The 15,240-nt window shown below is 47.1% G+C and overlaps 1 protein-coding gene across 1 annotated transcript in view; it reads left to right on the forward strand.

Moving 5' to 3' along the window:
- The window catches only part of VCP (valosin containing protein), a 110,794-nt gene that overhangs the window by 53,719 nt on the left and 41,835 nt on the right, over positions 1 to 15,240 (forward strand). The window contains exons 9-14 of the mRNA XM_069212692.1: positions 1,104 to 1,239; positions 5,908 to 6,020; positions 6,218 to 6,382; positions 6,478 to 6,600; positions 11,129 to 11,341; positions 11,661 to 11,969. Coding sequence (XP_069068793.1) covers positions 1,104 to 1,239; positions 5,908 to 6,020; positions 6,218 to 6,382; positions 6,478 to 6,600; positions 11,129 to 11,341; positions 11,661 to 11,969 — 1,059 coding nt within the window. The remainder of the gene's footprint in view (positions 1 to 1,103; positions 1,240 to 5,907; positions 6,021 to 6,217; positions 6,383 to 6,477; positions 6,601 to 11,128; positions 11,342 to 11,660; positions 11,970 to 15,240) is intronic.

Consider the following 15,240-nt stretch of genomic DNA (forward strand, 5'->3'; position numbering starts at 1 on the left):
AGACTCCCAGACCATATACTCTTATGGCTACCCTGCACTTACAATGTCTGAGGTTTTGCTTAGACACTGTAGGGGCATAGTGCTCATGCACCTATGCCCTCACCTGTAGTATAGTGCACCCTGCCGTAGGGCTGTAAGGCCTGCTAGAGGGGTGACTTACCTATGCCACAGGCAGTGTGAGGTTGGCATGGCACCCTGAGGGGAGTGCCATGTCGACTTAGTCATTTTCTCCCGACCAGCACACACAAGCTGGCAAGCAGTGTGTCTGTGCTGAGTGAGGGGTCCCTAGGGTGGCATAAGACATGCAGCAGCCCTTAGAGACCTTCCCTGGCATCAGGGCCCTTGGTACCAGGGGTACCAGTTACAAGGGACTTACCTGGGTGCCAGGGTTGTGCCAATTGTGGAGACAATGGTACATTTTAGGTGAAAGAACACTGGTGCTGGGGCCTGGTTAGCAGGGTCCCAGCACACTTCTCAGTCAAGTCAGCATCAGTATCGGGCAAAAAGTGGGGGGTAATTGCAACAGGGAGCCATTTCCTTACAAGGAGGCTGCCTTAAGAAATGGTCCATGCATGTGTCCTTTAGCAATGCCTACTCCAAAACTCACCCCCAATTCAGCACGACTGCCATCTACAGGATTACTTGAAGGCATTCACAGATGGACTGGTGGCTGTGTGGGTTAAGAGTCATGTTGTTGGTGTTGAGGTTTTCAACAAGTTGCTGTTATATTTATTGTTTTGTTTAAGTACTTAAATGTTACCATGTGTAATCCCTGAACTTTCTAATCGAAGAATAGGATGGCTGTTTATGATGTGAACGTGTTAGTCCTTCGGAGGGTGGTTGGCATCGATTTTAAACAGATGTGGATATAAGGGAGATGTTGCAGCAGTGTATTGGCACTGTGTACCCGGCTGCCGAATGCAGACATTTCCATTATTCCACTTGAGATCTGGTAGGAACTTGAGCACTTTTGGTCCCTCTGCTGTTAGGTTAATCCCGAGATGCTGTGAGGGCGCTGCGTTATGATGCTCCCCAAGTTACATTACAAGTGAGGAATGGAATTTAAAATGACTGAAGCTGCTAACCTGCTTGGTTTCTTGCAGACACACGGGGAGGTGGAGCGCCGTATCGTGTCGCAGCTGCTGACGCTCATGGATGGCCTGAAGCAGAGAGCACATGTGATTGTCATGGCTGCTACTAACAGACCCAACAGCATCGACCCTGCGCTCAGACGATTTGGTAATGAAACGTCTTCCACACTTGCAGCTCTGGCATAATGTGCCCTTGGTGTGTAACCTCCTACTCCCATAATCGCAGCAGCTTGATTTGATACTTAGGATGGCTTTCCCAGTACACTGAAATGGTTCATATTATGGTATATGATGCTGAAATGAAATGGAAGGGAAGGCTTTAGTAACAAAGGTGCTACCCTGACATTCTGGGGGAGCAGTTATGAGCAAGTCCTTCTGTATGTGATGCTTGCTCCAAGTTTACCTGGAAAAGCAAGTGTTCGTGGAAGGCTGTCCTAGGGAAGTATTGTGGCTGTGAGTACAACTGGGAACCTTCAAGAAGCCATCTCATTAACGCGCAGTTGTGATCCATCTGTTTGCTAATGGAGGATTGGCAGTGTTCACCGAGGCTTCCACTTTTGGTCACTTTGAGCTAAGAGCTTAACCTGGAGGTGTTACAATATTCACCAAGCATGAGACGGTGCAATGTAAACAATTTAATTTTCAGCAGAAGTGGTTTCACATGTATTAATTACAATTAAGAGGCTTTTGAGTTGGGTTTCAGGTCCATAACTCCCTCTTCAACTGTGTTGTAAAACAGTCGCTTCCAGATGGTATTAGCAAGTCAGGGTGTTCATGGGTGGGCAATGCTTGAACCAGAGAGGGAATAGATGCGTGGACTGCTAAAGACACCTATAGGTCTGGCTTTTAGTCTAAAGAAGAAGAAAAAGAAACCACATCTTCCTTCATTGATAAGTGTATGTGTGGGTATACAGATTGGTAAGTTGGCAAATGCAAAATTGAGTGGAAGGGTAGATGGCTGGGCAAGTACACGACTAAAGTTGAATTAATAGAGCAATTAGGCACGCGTCTGTGGCAGAGGACTGGTTGCTGGTACTGATGTATTCGCGTTGGTGGCAGGAAATGGATCTTACCTCCTGTCTAATCTATGATTTTCTCAGCTATTCACTCATTATTCCATTCATCCACACACACACACCAAACTTTTCAGTGAAGAGGCACTTTCGGATATTTAAATACTGTTGTGGATTTGTCTTTATTGATATAAATTCTAATAAGGCATCACTGGAGTTTACCCTTCCTGTTAGTAACATTAATGTTTTTTTTCTTATAATGCTACTGCTTCCAAGTGCTGTAAATTTCTAGTATTGCCTTTACTTAGTTTATTTGGGGCTACTTTCATTTGCTAGCTTTCGTAAGTCAGGCTAGTTAGGAGAAGCCATATTAGTTTGACACCTTTTCAAAACTGTGACAATTATAACTTTGCATTAAAATGTGACCAAGCCACAGATTACAATATTCTGGACATAATATATTGTTTGAGGACACTCCTGTTACAAATGCTCTAATGTTTTATAGAAAAAACAAGGAAGGGTCAAAGCAGCTTTTGAACATCTGTTATATTAATGGCTTTGCATATCGTTCACCGCGCCACCATTGTTCTGGTATACTAGTGCATTACTGTCTGCGCATCCTTGAGTGCACACCTAGGTGTTCATGGGAAACAAATGATCTGTTCTTGATTTATTGTCTTTAGTTCAGAGCTTGTGTATTGATTACTACAGGAGTGCATTGTGTATTAGTCCAATCTCCAAAGATAGTTGCGTTGTTTGAAGATTTATGCATTTAAACCCCCCCCCCCCCCGGCCTCAACCACCACCAACCATGCATTACATGTACAATCCTTGTAAGAATGTGGATCTTGTAGGATCACAAAAATGTTAGCTTCTTGGTGCTAGAAGTGTGTGGTTTCTGTGGGTAGAAGTGAGAATGTGGTGATGCAGATTCTATACTTGGTTCTTGAGGACTGGTGCTGCAGGACCAGAGAATATTGCCCTCTAGAGATGCACTTATAGTGTTCAGATACCAGAGATTTCAGGGTTACAGTGCTGTAAAACTAGGATCTTCTTATCCATTTTCAGAGGAAAACAGAAGTAGGAATTTTTGGCTAGAGCTGGAAAGCACCACATGAATGGACATGCAGTGTGGCCTGATGGCCTTTACTGCACCACCCTCAGCTGATGTGATGAGCGCACGAGCGTGGCTGCGGACGGGGATACAAGTAACCCGAGTCCCCATCCGAGCCATCGAGTACTCGAAGAAGCTCAGCGTCCCCTCTTGGACGGCATCGTCTCATTCTACTAGTTCTTCTATCCGGGTCTGCAGCTAACACACAAGTTGCACTAACTGCAGAGGGCCTCTTGTCCTTGAGACCATCTCATAAATGTCAGTAGCAGGTCTGCTTGACTGTGGGGAGCACTGTTCCGTTCCCTCTTCTGGAAAACAACAAACAGTTACTGTCAGGTCTGTGTTTACCCAACGCGGGCTTACAGGGCGAGTTGAACAATGACTTTATTGTAAAAGGAATAGTTCATCTTTTGGACGCTTAATATTCCAGTTGTCACTTGAACATTACGGGCCGCAGAGCCGTCGGCTACCCAACCCCCCCCAACTAACATGGCGGAGAACTAGGATGTCACTACGACCATATCTGAGATGTGCTGCCTGTGAGGATGCCTCTTCCTCCGCCTGTGCTTGGGGAGTAAACTCTACACCCCTGGCTGTGGCTTAGCACAGCGGCCTGCGCACGAGGAACCAGCAGGGCTTCTGGGATCAGCTCCCTCCACCGGCCCCCGCTTTTTCTCAGATCGGATTCCTTTTTTGCGAGGAAAGCTCAGAGTGCAGACTCTTCCAGAAGTACAGTACCACTACTAGATGTCCATGTCAAGTAAGGCGCGAGGAATGGTCCCAAGGATGTGGGGGAAACGGGCGTAGGAGGAAGAGCGGGAACGGGGGTGGCAGAGTCCAGGGAAGGGAGGGTCGGAGCCCCGCAGCAGGACACCAGGGGAAAGGAAAGGAGTGCCTGGACACACCGGGTCCAAGTGCTGTAACAACTGAAGTCACAAAAACCAAAGCTCTAATGCAGTGTCAGTAGTGCGATGCAAGCATCCTTGGATGCCTAAAGCAGGAAAGCTGTGGGGGCACAAACCTTGCTCTGTGTACTTATTGTGCGTATTTTTTAGATCTTTCCTAGGACAGTGCATACCATCCGTGCTGCCGGCAGCTACAGTACAATGCCATAGCCAAAATCTTTGATTGCCTCTTGGCTTTGCAAATGTGTTTTGTAAAAGTTACATGAGCTCTTGCAGCAGACAACTAAAGCACTCATTGTGGTTAGCCCCAAGATATACCCCTGAGAATATACGGCGCTGGGTGATTTCTGTGTCTCTGAAGTTTAGTCCGGGTGATTCCGGGCCTGAAGACACCGAATGCGTACCGCGGTACAGTTAACTGCTGCGCCCAGACCGTCCACCTAGCTCCTGCACAACAGGGAGAGCTTCAAAAGCTCTGACCTTAAACCACATTATTTCACGCAACTGAGAGGTACTTATTACAAGTGATCATTATTGAATATGCGCTTTCAACCATTCCCGCTCCACTCCTGACGACCATGTCCTTGACCTAGGAAGCAAATTAGTTCTCGTGCACCCTGCATGTGCCCCATGTTCTTATAAATAGGGCAACATTGTAGTCTATTGAATCAAACGCAGTGCTTTTTGTGCAATTCAATATTCTTAACTTGGTATTTGAATAATGATAATGAAGTAAAAGGAGTATCAGTAAAATATTTGACTTGGATCATACTGTTTGGTTAAGCAGGGTAGGTGGGCTTAAAACCACGTTTTCGGTTATTAATATTATTTCTGTTATTGTTATTGATATTTTTTTGTACAAATCAGTCACTAAACAGGTCTCTGTTGAGCTCTCTGTTTTATTTCAACTGTTAATGCTTGTTACTGCTTTGAATTTAACTCTTTACTCTTAAAGATAGAGCTTGGGTAGCAGGCAGAAGTCACATGAAAGCTCAGCACGTGTTTGTTTGAAATTCCAGGAGGACCTTGAGCTGACTTCTGGCTTGAGCTTTCAGTGGCTTGTCCACCTCTAAGAAGCAGATTTGGTCTGCTGTATCTGGATTCACGTGTTGTTCCCTTATCCCTGGGGAATAACTCTTAAACCCCACATTTAGGTGCTGGGGCACTGCTTAAAGTCAATACTGGGCTCCAGTATCCCAGCACTTGCATCTGGGAAACTGATGATGGCCTGAATCTCTCATCTCTGAATGTTTCAAACAAAAGTTCTCCTGTAAACTTAGATGCCTCTCTAGACTTACTTTTTTCTTTTTGCAAGCCATGTGAGCCTGGTGCGTCGGTAGTGCTCCATGGCCAGTGCAGCATCAGCATGCATCACTCCTCCCACTGCAGTTTACTGCTTGCGCCTGCTGCCCTCCCGGGTACCACAGAAACATCTTATATAGTCTCCGTGAAGCAGAGGGTTACCTCCATGTCTCCCAATCAGTAAATAACCTTTTCGATTAATTGATCTTTTTAGTGACCGGCCCCTCATTTCTATGTTTTCCCCAAAGTTTAATTAAGGCCTCTCCAACTTCTTTATTAAACCTGCCTTGCGAGCTCTACCTTTTCTAATGACATTTTTCTTGCCACTTTGTTCAAATGGTGCCCCTCTCCCCCCACCAAATAGTTCTGGAAAATTTTAGAGCATCAATCTGCTAAAAGTCCACTGTGGAATTTACACTTTATGATGGGCAGTCTGAAGTGACTTATTTATTTTTAATGGGTGTCTGCCTTCCACTCTACAGGGCGTTTTGACAGGGAAGTAGATATTGGCATTCCAGATGCAACTGGTCGGCTGGAAATTCTGCAGATCCACACCAAGAACATGAAGCTCGCTGATGATGTTGATCTGGAGCAGGTAGGTGATGTAGGAGTAGTTAAAGTCCTCTCATAAGCTGCACAGCGTTGGCTTAAATCCTGCATTTGCTTCTCTCTAGTTTGTATGCTGCTGATTATAATGAGGGTGTTCTTTTGGCCTTGATCTTCGGCAGCAGTCTGAGAGGTCTGCTGGGACCGTTAAGCTTTTTCATCATGTCTTGTTCCCAATTAATCCAGGTGGCAAATGAGACCCATGGACACGTTGGTGCTGACTTGGCTGCTCTGTGCTCAGAGGCCGCTCTACAGGCTATCCGAAAGAAGATGGATCTCATCGACCTGGAGGATGAAACCATTGATGCCGAAGTAATGAACTCGTTGGCTGTGACCATGGATGACTTCAGGGTGAGGAGTCGAGGGGCTGTTCTCAACGTATGACACATTCTAGGGCTTCTAGTTTAACAGTGTTTAAGCTCTAACCATGCTCTGTATTTCTGCAGTGGGCTTTAAGCCAGAGCAACCCATCTGCGCTGCGTGAGACAGTTGTAGAGGTACCACAGGTCACTTGGGAAGATATTGGTGGTCTCGAAGATGTGAAGAGGGAGCTTCAAGAACTTGTGCAGGTAAGGCAGTGGTATGAGGTATTCACCTCTAGAGTACAGTACAAACAAATACGGTCAAATCTTTCACCATGTGAAACCTGCCTTGCTAAAATACTCCATACTGAACTTTTCTTCATGGATGAAGCAAGATGTTCTGTAAGTGGCTGTTCTGTACTGGGCAGGCACAAGCCAGGAGTTGAAGGCATCTGGTTTGCTTGATATAAAGATTAACTCAACAGTAATTGGTCGGGTGGGGGGGTGCGGGGGGTTTGGCGGGAGAGAATTGGGGGTGTCTGTTCCCTGTGGGGACCAGTTCGATCCTCGTAGCATGGGTAAACACTGTCAGTTCTAGGCAGGCAAACACTATCATTTTGATGACCGGTCACTGTAGTGTGTTTAGGTTGGTTTTTGTGAGTGCTTCAAAAAACTGAGTGCAGTTATATTTGCCTTGGTCTGCTTTATAACCTTCCCTACTAACAAAGCGCATGTGGAGTTAAAATAGTAAATACTCTTCATTATGGTCCTCATTATTAGAGGTATGTGATATTTGGGGTGGGGGGTGGGGGAGAGGGGGGGTGGTTGAGTGTTTTACTCACCATTGGGTGAGATTGAATGATTATAACTTATGGTGTGGAGACTCACAGTAGTAGATAATCTCTGAGGATCTCTATATATGTAGAATTTAAGAATGTATTGTGGTGCTTGAAACCAAGGCTTATTTCTATGCATGATTTAGAGAAGAGTGAGCTAGACTTTGATATCTGTATGCCTAGTAGTGAGTTAACCCTTTCTCCCAAGTTGTGGTGTGAAACCATATTGGACGGATTTGCTTAGTGTCTTAAAGAAACCTGCAGCAAACCTAAAACACTGATATAATTAGTACTCTGTAGCAGGACTCGAGTTTCATGATTGTGTTACATGTTTATATACTTCCTTTAACATTAATAATTGACATTAACAAACACTGTTTTCAAAATAGAATGGAACCTTGCACCATGTCCCTCCCCCTGATGTTGGCCTTGGTAAAAGCAAATGGCGCCCAGTAACAAGTAGAGCATTCACAGTCTGGACCAGTGTTAGACTATGTATTTTACACATCGTGAACTCAGGGGAGCTGAAGCTGTCCGTTTGCTCATGTAAATTGAGTGTTTCTTCAGTGAGGCGCTATGGTTCAGAGAGGAGAGTTATTCTCTTTGATACTTGTGCCGGCTAGCGAAAGGGGTGTGACAAGCCTGGGTCTCTGTGGAGGACCAGCCAGTGAATGAGAACTGCTGCCTGGGTGAATGAAAAGACTGAAACGTGTAAGCATGTGGCAGTCACTTTCACATTGTCCAGCTGACCTGATTTTCTCCTCACTCTATGCTAACAGCGTAGGAAAGTAGCTTCTTTTTGGCATGGCTACCCCCACTTTTTGCCTGACGTCAGTATGTTTTGACTGTTCACTAGGATCCTGCCAACCAGGACTCCAGTTACTGCTCTTTCCCCTCTAAATTTGGTTGCTGGGACTTCACACATGCCACATTTGGCATACTGGTGCTCCCATATAAGTCCCTAGTATATGGTACCAGGGCATTGGGGCCCCAGGGGTTCCCCTTGGGCTGCAGCATGTATTATGCCACCCATGGGAGCCCTTGTAAAATGTGCCTGTAGGCCTGCCATTGCAGCCTGTGTGAAAAGGTGCATGCACCCTTTCTCTACAGGTCACTGCAATTCACACCCTGTGGTAGGCCCTCTTAGCCAAGAGGGCAGGGTGCAGATACCTGTGTATGAGGGCATCCCTGCATGAACAGAGGTGCCCCTATGAACTCCCCCTCTATTTTCCTGGACTTCGTAAGTGCGGGGAAGCCCTTTTAACCATGCACTGGACATAGCTCACTACCTATGTCCAGCTACATAACGGTAATTCCAAACCTGGACATAATCAAACAAGTCGGAATCATACCCCAATAATGTTGCCAGTATTGGTTTATGATTCTATGCACTCTGGGGGGCTCCTTAGAGGACGGTCAGCATTGCTCCTACCAGCCTTCTGGGGTTTTCCAGGCAGCCCACGCTGCTGCCCACCCCTCAGACGGGTTTCTGCCCTCCTGCTGCTTGACCAGCCTCAAGCCCAGGAAGGCAGAACAAAGGATTCCCTTTGGGAAAGGAAGGTAACACCCTCTCTCTCTCTGGAAATAGGTTTTACATGGCTTGGGAGGGGTAGTCTTCCCAAGCCACTGGTATGCTTTAAAGGGCACATTTGGTGCCCTCCTTGCATAAACCAGTCTACACTGGTTCAGGGACCTCCAGTCCCTGCTCTGGTGGGAAACTGGACAATGGAAAGGGGAGTAACCATTCCCTTGCCCTTCACCACCCCAGGGGTGGTGCCAAAGCTCCTCCAGGTGGCCACTTTATTCTGCCACTTTAAATCCAAGATGAGCAGAGGCCTCTGGGAGCATCTGAGTGGCCAGGTCAGGCAGGTGATGTCACAGCCCCCTCCTGGTAGATGTTCACCTTGCTAGGTGACCAGTCCTCCTTCCAGGGCTATTTAGGGTATTCCTCTTAGGTGGGTCCTCAGATTTGATGTGCAAGACTCCAGCAGGACTCCTCTACAACCTTTACTTCGACTTCTGGCCACTGAAACCGCAACTGGACTTCACAGGAATCTACAATCTGCAGAGACGAGACTGCTCTGTAACATTGTTTCTCCAGCTCCTTCCAACTGCAACATTTCCCCATCTGTGCATCCTCTGAGGGCAGCAAGCCTTCAGTCTCCACCGAGAAGCATGAAGGAATCTCTCTTGGAGTGAAGGAGTCACTCCCCTGCATCTGCAGGCACCTACAGCAACAACCGGCTACATGAATCTCCTCTCCTCCAGAACTGCATGGATCCTGCATCGTGGGTGGTGGTCTGGAGTTGTCTCCTTGCTCCTTTCTACCAGCTATCCAACTTGGGAGATGGCAAGCCCTTTCCTCCCCACGCAAGACAGTACCCCCTGTGCACTGCATCTCTTGCAGCTACCAAGGCTTGTTGGCATCGCCTCCAAGGGATCTTCAGGCTCCGTGTAGCCCAAGCCCCCAGCACTCTCCGCTGCGACACAGTCCTCTGCGTGCTTCTCCTGTGGCAAGGGACTCCTTTCTATGTGTGCTGCATGGGCCTCACCTCGACAACTGTTTGCTGCCTGTGGGGGCTGCTTCCTCTTCCTGCGACTCACCTCACTACTGAGGGTCACCCGGGACGCCCCTCTGTGGGTTGAATTCCCCTGGGCCTTGGGGGTCCCCGGCAGCTCCACAACATGTCTTTGCCAAGGATTGTTGGTGGTTTTTCCACACCACAGACTGACTGCCATCCTTCTTCCAGCGTGGGACGTCGACTGCATCACCCTAGAAACTCTTCAGCTGCGCTACAGACTATCGTCGACCTGGGCATGCATCCACAGACGAGTGGGTTAGTGGCTCCTACCACCACTGGCCATTCCAACATGAACTGGACTTGGTCTTTGTCTTTTCCAGGTCTTCCTCTTCCAGGATCCACCTTCGGTTTCTTGCAGTCTTGTCTGGGTCTTGAATATCTTTCTCTGTAGCCCTTCTGGTGGGTTTGGGAGAACCAGTTACTTAGCTATTGTCTCCTGGTTGCTGGGGGGGGGGGGGGGGGGGGGGGGGGGGGGGGGGGGGGGGGGGGGGGGGGGTGGTGTGTGTCTGGTCCTTACCTTGTGGGTTTTCTAGTTCCTCCAGCTTCCCCCACTTCCTTGGGTGATGGCATGACGTTCGCATTCCACTTTGTTAGTATGTGGTTTGGTTTCACCCCCCCCCCCCACCCCCCCCCCCCCCCCCACACACACACAACACACACACACACACCTTCAGTATTTAATATGGCTTTAACTGTTTTCTATTTCATTTTATGCTAATTCCTGACTGCTACTATACTTATAATAGTGGGTTTTACTTACCTCCAGTTGGGGAATCGCCTATATAGTATTTTAGTATTTGTGTCTCTAAAATAAAGTACCTTTATTTTTGTAACGCTGAGTGTATTCTTTCATGTGTTTAAGTACTGTGTGACTAAAGTGGTATTGCATGAGCTTTTCATGTCTCCTAGATAAGTCTTGGCTGCTCATCCACAGCTATCTCTAGAGAGCCCTGGCTTCCTAAACTCTGCCTACACCTTAATTATAGGGGATGCCTGGTATAAGGTGATAATACCATAGGTACTCACAAGAACAGCTTCCTACAGTCAGAGGTAACATTAAATGTAGATGCTCTGAAAGTAATTTCAAAGGATTAAACAAAAAAAATATCTGAAAAACACAGTTAAAACAGCCATTAAATCAAAGCACAGTTTTAAGACTGACAAAATAAGAAAAACATGTAAGGTATTTTCCAGAAAAGTTCCCATAGACTGTTAAAAAATAAATAAAATAAAGGGCAGACTTTTTAGCCGCTTTGTTCTGCTGACAATTGTATTGTAGTTGGGTTCTGTTCAGCATTTCTTTCTCTCTTGTTCGGATGTTGATTTGTTTATTGAACTCTTGATGCAAATTATTTTTGTCGCAACTTCTCATTACAGTACCCTGTGGAGCATCCAGACAAATTCCTCAAGTTTGGAATGACGCCTTCCAAAGGAGTGTTGTTTTACGGACCCCCGGGATGTGGTAAGACTCTACTGGCTAAGGCGATCGCCAATGAATGTCAGGCCAACTTCATCTCCATCAAGGGCCCAGAGCTGCTCACCATGTGGTTTGGTGAATCTGAAGCTAACGTCCGGGAGATCTTTGATAAGGTGAGCTTGGGGGTGGCGCTGGTGATGGGCAATGACTCGGAGGCCTACTGTATTATGCATGAAGCTTTTGTGAAGGGGGAAATTGCCTAATGTTTACCTAGTTTCTGTGCACCGCAGCATTAACTGAGGAAATGTCTTGTGTAAAGACTTTATCACTCAATATAAACGGGGAGAAATCTCAGCAGTGGTAGTCCCGTCCCAGACTTGGGTTTCTTAAGAAGAGAATGATGTTTAATAACTTAATTGATGAGCTAAGACCGATTTGGCAATTGCAGATGTTGGCATGTAGTTCTCCTAATGAAATGTATCTGCTCCGCAGGCGCGTCAAGCAGCGCCTTGTGTGCTGTTCTTCGATGAGCTGGACTCCATAGCCAAGGCTCGAGGGGGCAACATCGGTGATGGCGGCGGCGCCGCGGACCGAGTCATCAATCAGATTCTGACCGAGATGGACGGCATGTCCACCAAGAAGAACGTGTTCATCATCGGTGCTACCAACCGCCCCGACATCATCGACCCCGCCATCCTGCGCCCCGGCCGCCTGGACCAGCTGATCTACATCCCGCTGCCGGATGAGAAGTCACGCATGGCCATTCTGAAGGCCAACCTGAGGAAGTCACCCGTCGCTAAGGTGAGTTTAAGCTCTTGTGTGGTTTTCTGAATATCACTGTAACACTTGTTTGTTTTTCCTCGACGTCTACGTTCCTGCGCTGGCCCAGGCCCTTCTGTACTGTCCGAGTGCAGGAGTGCAGCTGCATACACGGCGAGCACTCCTTCATTGCCTAGTATGCCTCTAACCATCGCAAAGACGAGCTTAATTTGAAGGCGTCCTAAATGTACATAACAATAGCGAGGACTCGAGAATCCACACGTTGTTCTTACAGTTATCACATGCACTCTTGTAACTTGTCAGCTACGCATTGTTTACTGCTTTTGTTCACACTTATCCTGCTAAACATACATCCTTCAAACTACTTCTTGGCCGCAGTGCCGAAGCTCAGCTCTGGGTGGATGCTGGCACCCCACCTGCTTCTATTGTTTCTGAATTTATGGGGTATGGTTTCTATCCAGAAACGCTGTGATGAACACCCGCTTTATATAAATGTACATATTGCACATCACTCTTGATTAAGCCCGTTAAGAACTGCTGTACTTCACACAACCATTACTCAGTGGATGCCCTTGCTTGGCCGTGCTGAATAAAAGTCAGGGGTAACTTTGACAATCTCAGTACTCCCTGAATTTGCACACAGCTGATTTATATCCGGTCAGGACTGTGTGAAGGACGCAGTTCAATTTTCTGCCGCAAGGTGGCAGAGGTAGTCTAAGTTTTGTGCATTGTATGTCTTAGCCAGCCATAGGGTACCGAGCGCTTCACATTTTGCTTTTGACGCGTAGCATAGAATAAAAAGCAAGTGGACAGTTCTTTCTTATTGTGTAGAAAAGATGTAACGTTTCGGAGAGTTAGGCAGTGACAAATCTAAACAGAAGTGATAAATGCAAATTAAGTGGAATGTTAAATAATATTGGAATCGTGTGTCAGCGGGTGATATGTAGGGGCATGGAGGGGCGTGTGTTAAGGAGAGCTGCGTGTTCTAGATGTGTAGAGGCGGGGCCTAATTTGGAAAATTAGTTTTAATTTTTTTATATGTTGGCACTGAGGTATTTTATTGCCCTTTTATAGTCTACTGTTTAGATCGAATAAAGTTTGAGTTGACCTCAGTGGCGGTGCCCAAAGCTGTATTCAGAAGCCGGTGGCTGTCAGCGCCCCTTATCCCAAGGCTGCATAGCTTTGGTTCCACCCAGGCCTTTTTAGGGCATATGGCTGGATTCAAACTGGGGTGGTATGGTGAGCAAAATAATGGATGGATTAAACCCAGATCTGTGACTTGGGGGTGAATGTTTGATTGGTTCTGCATTCCGTCCATCCAGTTACACTATCCCAGAGCCCTTGTGTTTTGCTTTGCTTTTGCCACCCTAAGTGCGCCGGGTATGCCCAGACGTGGGTCCCGGGCTCACTGTGCCACTGGATTCAAGCTAGCCTGGCTGATGAGGGGTGAAACCCTGAAACCGGTCCCAGGATGCTTGTTTCCGGTCCAGGGAGAACCTGTCCTGGCAGTTCGGGCTGGACTGTTCCCATGGGGAACAGGGTCAAGACTGATTTGCATATGGCTGGGTTCAAACTGGGGTGGCATGGTGAGCAAAATAATGGATGGATTAAACCCAGATCTGTGACTGGGGGTGAATGTTTGATTGGTTCTACATTCCGTCCATCCAGTTACGCTATCCCACAGCGTTTGTGTTTTGCTTTGCTCTTCTCTTTAGTTCACTGCCAGACACTCCCTGCCCCTTAACTTACACCCGTGGTCTCCTGCTTTCTCCCTTTGTGACGGGTTTTCTGTCTGTCTTCCTCTCACTTCGTCTTTCCACTTTGCATGTTTTCCCCTCTCTTGCTCTCGGGAAATGTTCAAAGAGCAAAGATAAGCGGCGGTCCCCAAAAACAAGGGCCGGTGGTCGCAACCGCCGGCTCAAATTAAGCACTGTCTAGAGGTCATGGTGTGCCTTACTTTCTAGTGTATAGTATTCATATTTTCATACCAGTTGTAATTTAGGATGAAGGAGGAGCTTTTCCCAAGCAGAGGTGAGTTTCAAATTTTGGGACCATTACCAGAGAACATTTCATGATCTTGGGTAAATTATGCAGCAGCGAAATATTGCCCCTTAATTTTTTCCTTCCTTTTCAAGAGTAAGTTTACAAGCAAGTTTAGTTAGGGTGTTTAGATGTATGGCCGTGTCTGGGGTGCATGGTACCCCAAGATGTAGCCTGTTCAGAGAATTTAGACTGGCTTCATCGAACTTGCATTTTCTTTTTCTAGTTGGGCAGTACACATTTCAGCAGTGCAGGACCGGGATTTGGGTCTGTCTGGGAGGTCTATGGATTGTAATGCATTATTTTAAGTATATGCTTCTGTATATCACATGCTTTTTATACGCTTGCGATCTAGTGTTGGGTGTCTACATTGTCAAGTTGTTTCTTTGAAGATATCTTCGGTCTAAGTATCTTATGACCCCCCTCCCTGAAGCCAACCATGTACCAGGACAAAGACTCCACTGCAGATAGATTGCTGTTTGTTTTTCCTGCCATCTGTATCGGCCATTCAGCTCCGCGACCGTGAAGCCAGCTTGCAGACACAGATTGTCCTGGTAAAGTATCGGAGGACTTGTCACGCTACAGACACCGCACCAGATCGGTTTTCGCTCTTATTGTCCGTGTGAGAGAGACTGAGAAATGACAGCCGCTCCCTGCTCCAAAGAGTCTGAAAAAGCCTTTGACACATCAGACATCCTAGCTAGTCAGGAAGGAGTGGATCCCTGAAACCAGTCTCCTACAGTGGCTCCGAGTTTTGAAGAACAGCCTATTGAGTCACAAGAAACACCTCAACCTAGGAACAAGACCACGACCAGAGCCCATTGCTCCTTGATCAACTGAGGATTAACCTTGCAAGACTTGACCTCAAACCAGCTAGAGGCCGGGTATTGCTGCTGAGTGAGTCCGGGGTTCAAACCCTGAGACTGGACACAATAGACACCATCCTTTGGGGCTCGACTTCTGGCTCCCAGCCTGCCTCTGCTGCGGACAAGTCTTCAGCCAAGTGCTCAGACCCCTAGCGCCAACCCATACCGGCTCTACCCAGAGGGCCAGGCTATTCCCCCTCCCCAGAAACAAAACCTTCTGAGTCAGACTCTGAGGAAGCTTGACATTGAGTGAGCCACACTAACTGTGGTACTCCCAGAGGTGTCCAGTGTTGGGCAGCAAAAGATTATGTTCAATGGCATATATGGCTGTAGATACACATGCTCTGCACACTCCTGCCTTCCAGTGTTGAGTTAGAGTGTTGCAA

The sequence above is a fragment of the Pleurodeles waltl genome, chromosome 1_1 (assembly GCF_031143425.1).
Source record: "Pleurodeles waltl isolate 20211129_DDA chromosome 1_1, aPleWal1.hap1.20221129, whole genome shotgun sequence".
Classification (NCBI taxonomy): Eukaryota; Metazoa; Chordata; class Amphibia; order Caudata; family Salamandridae; genus Pleurodeles; species Pleurodeles waltl.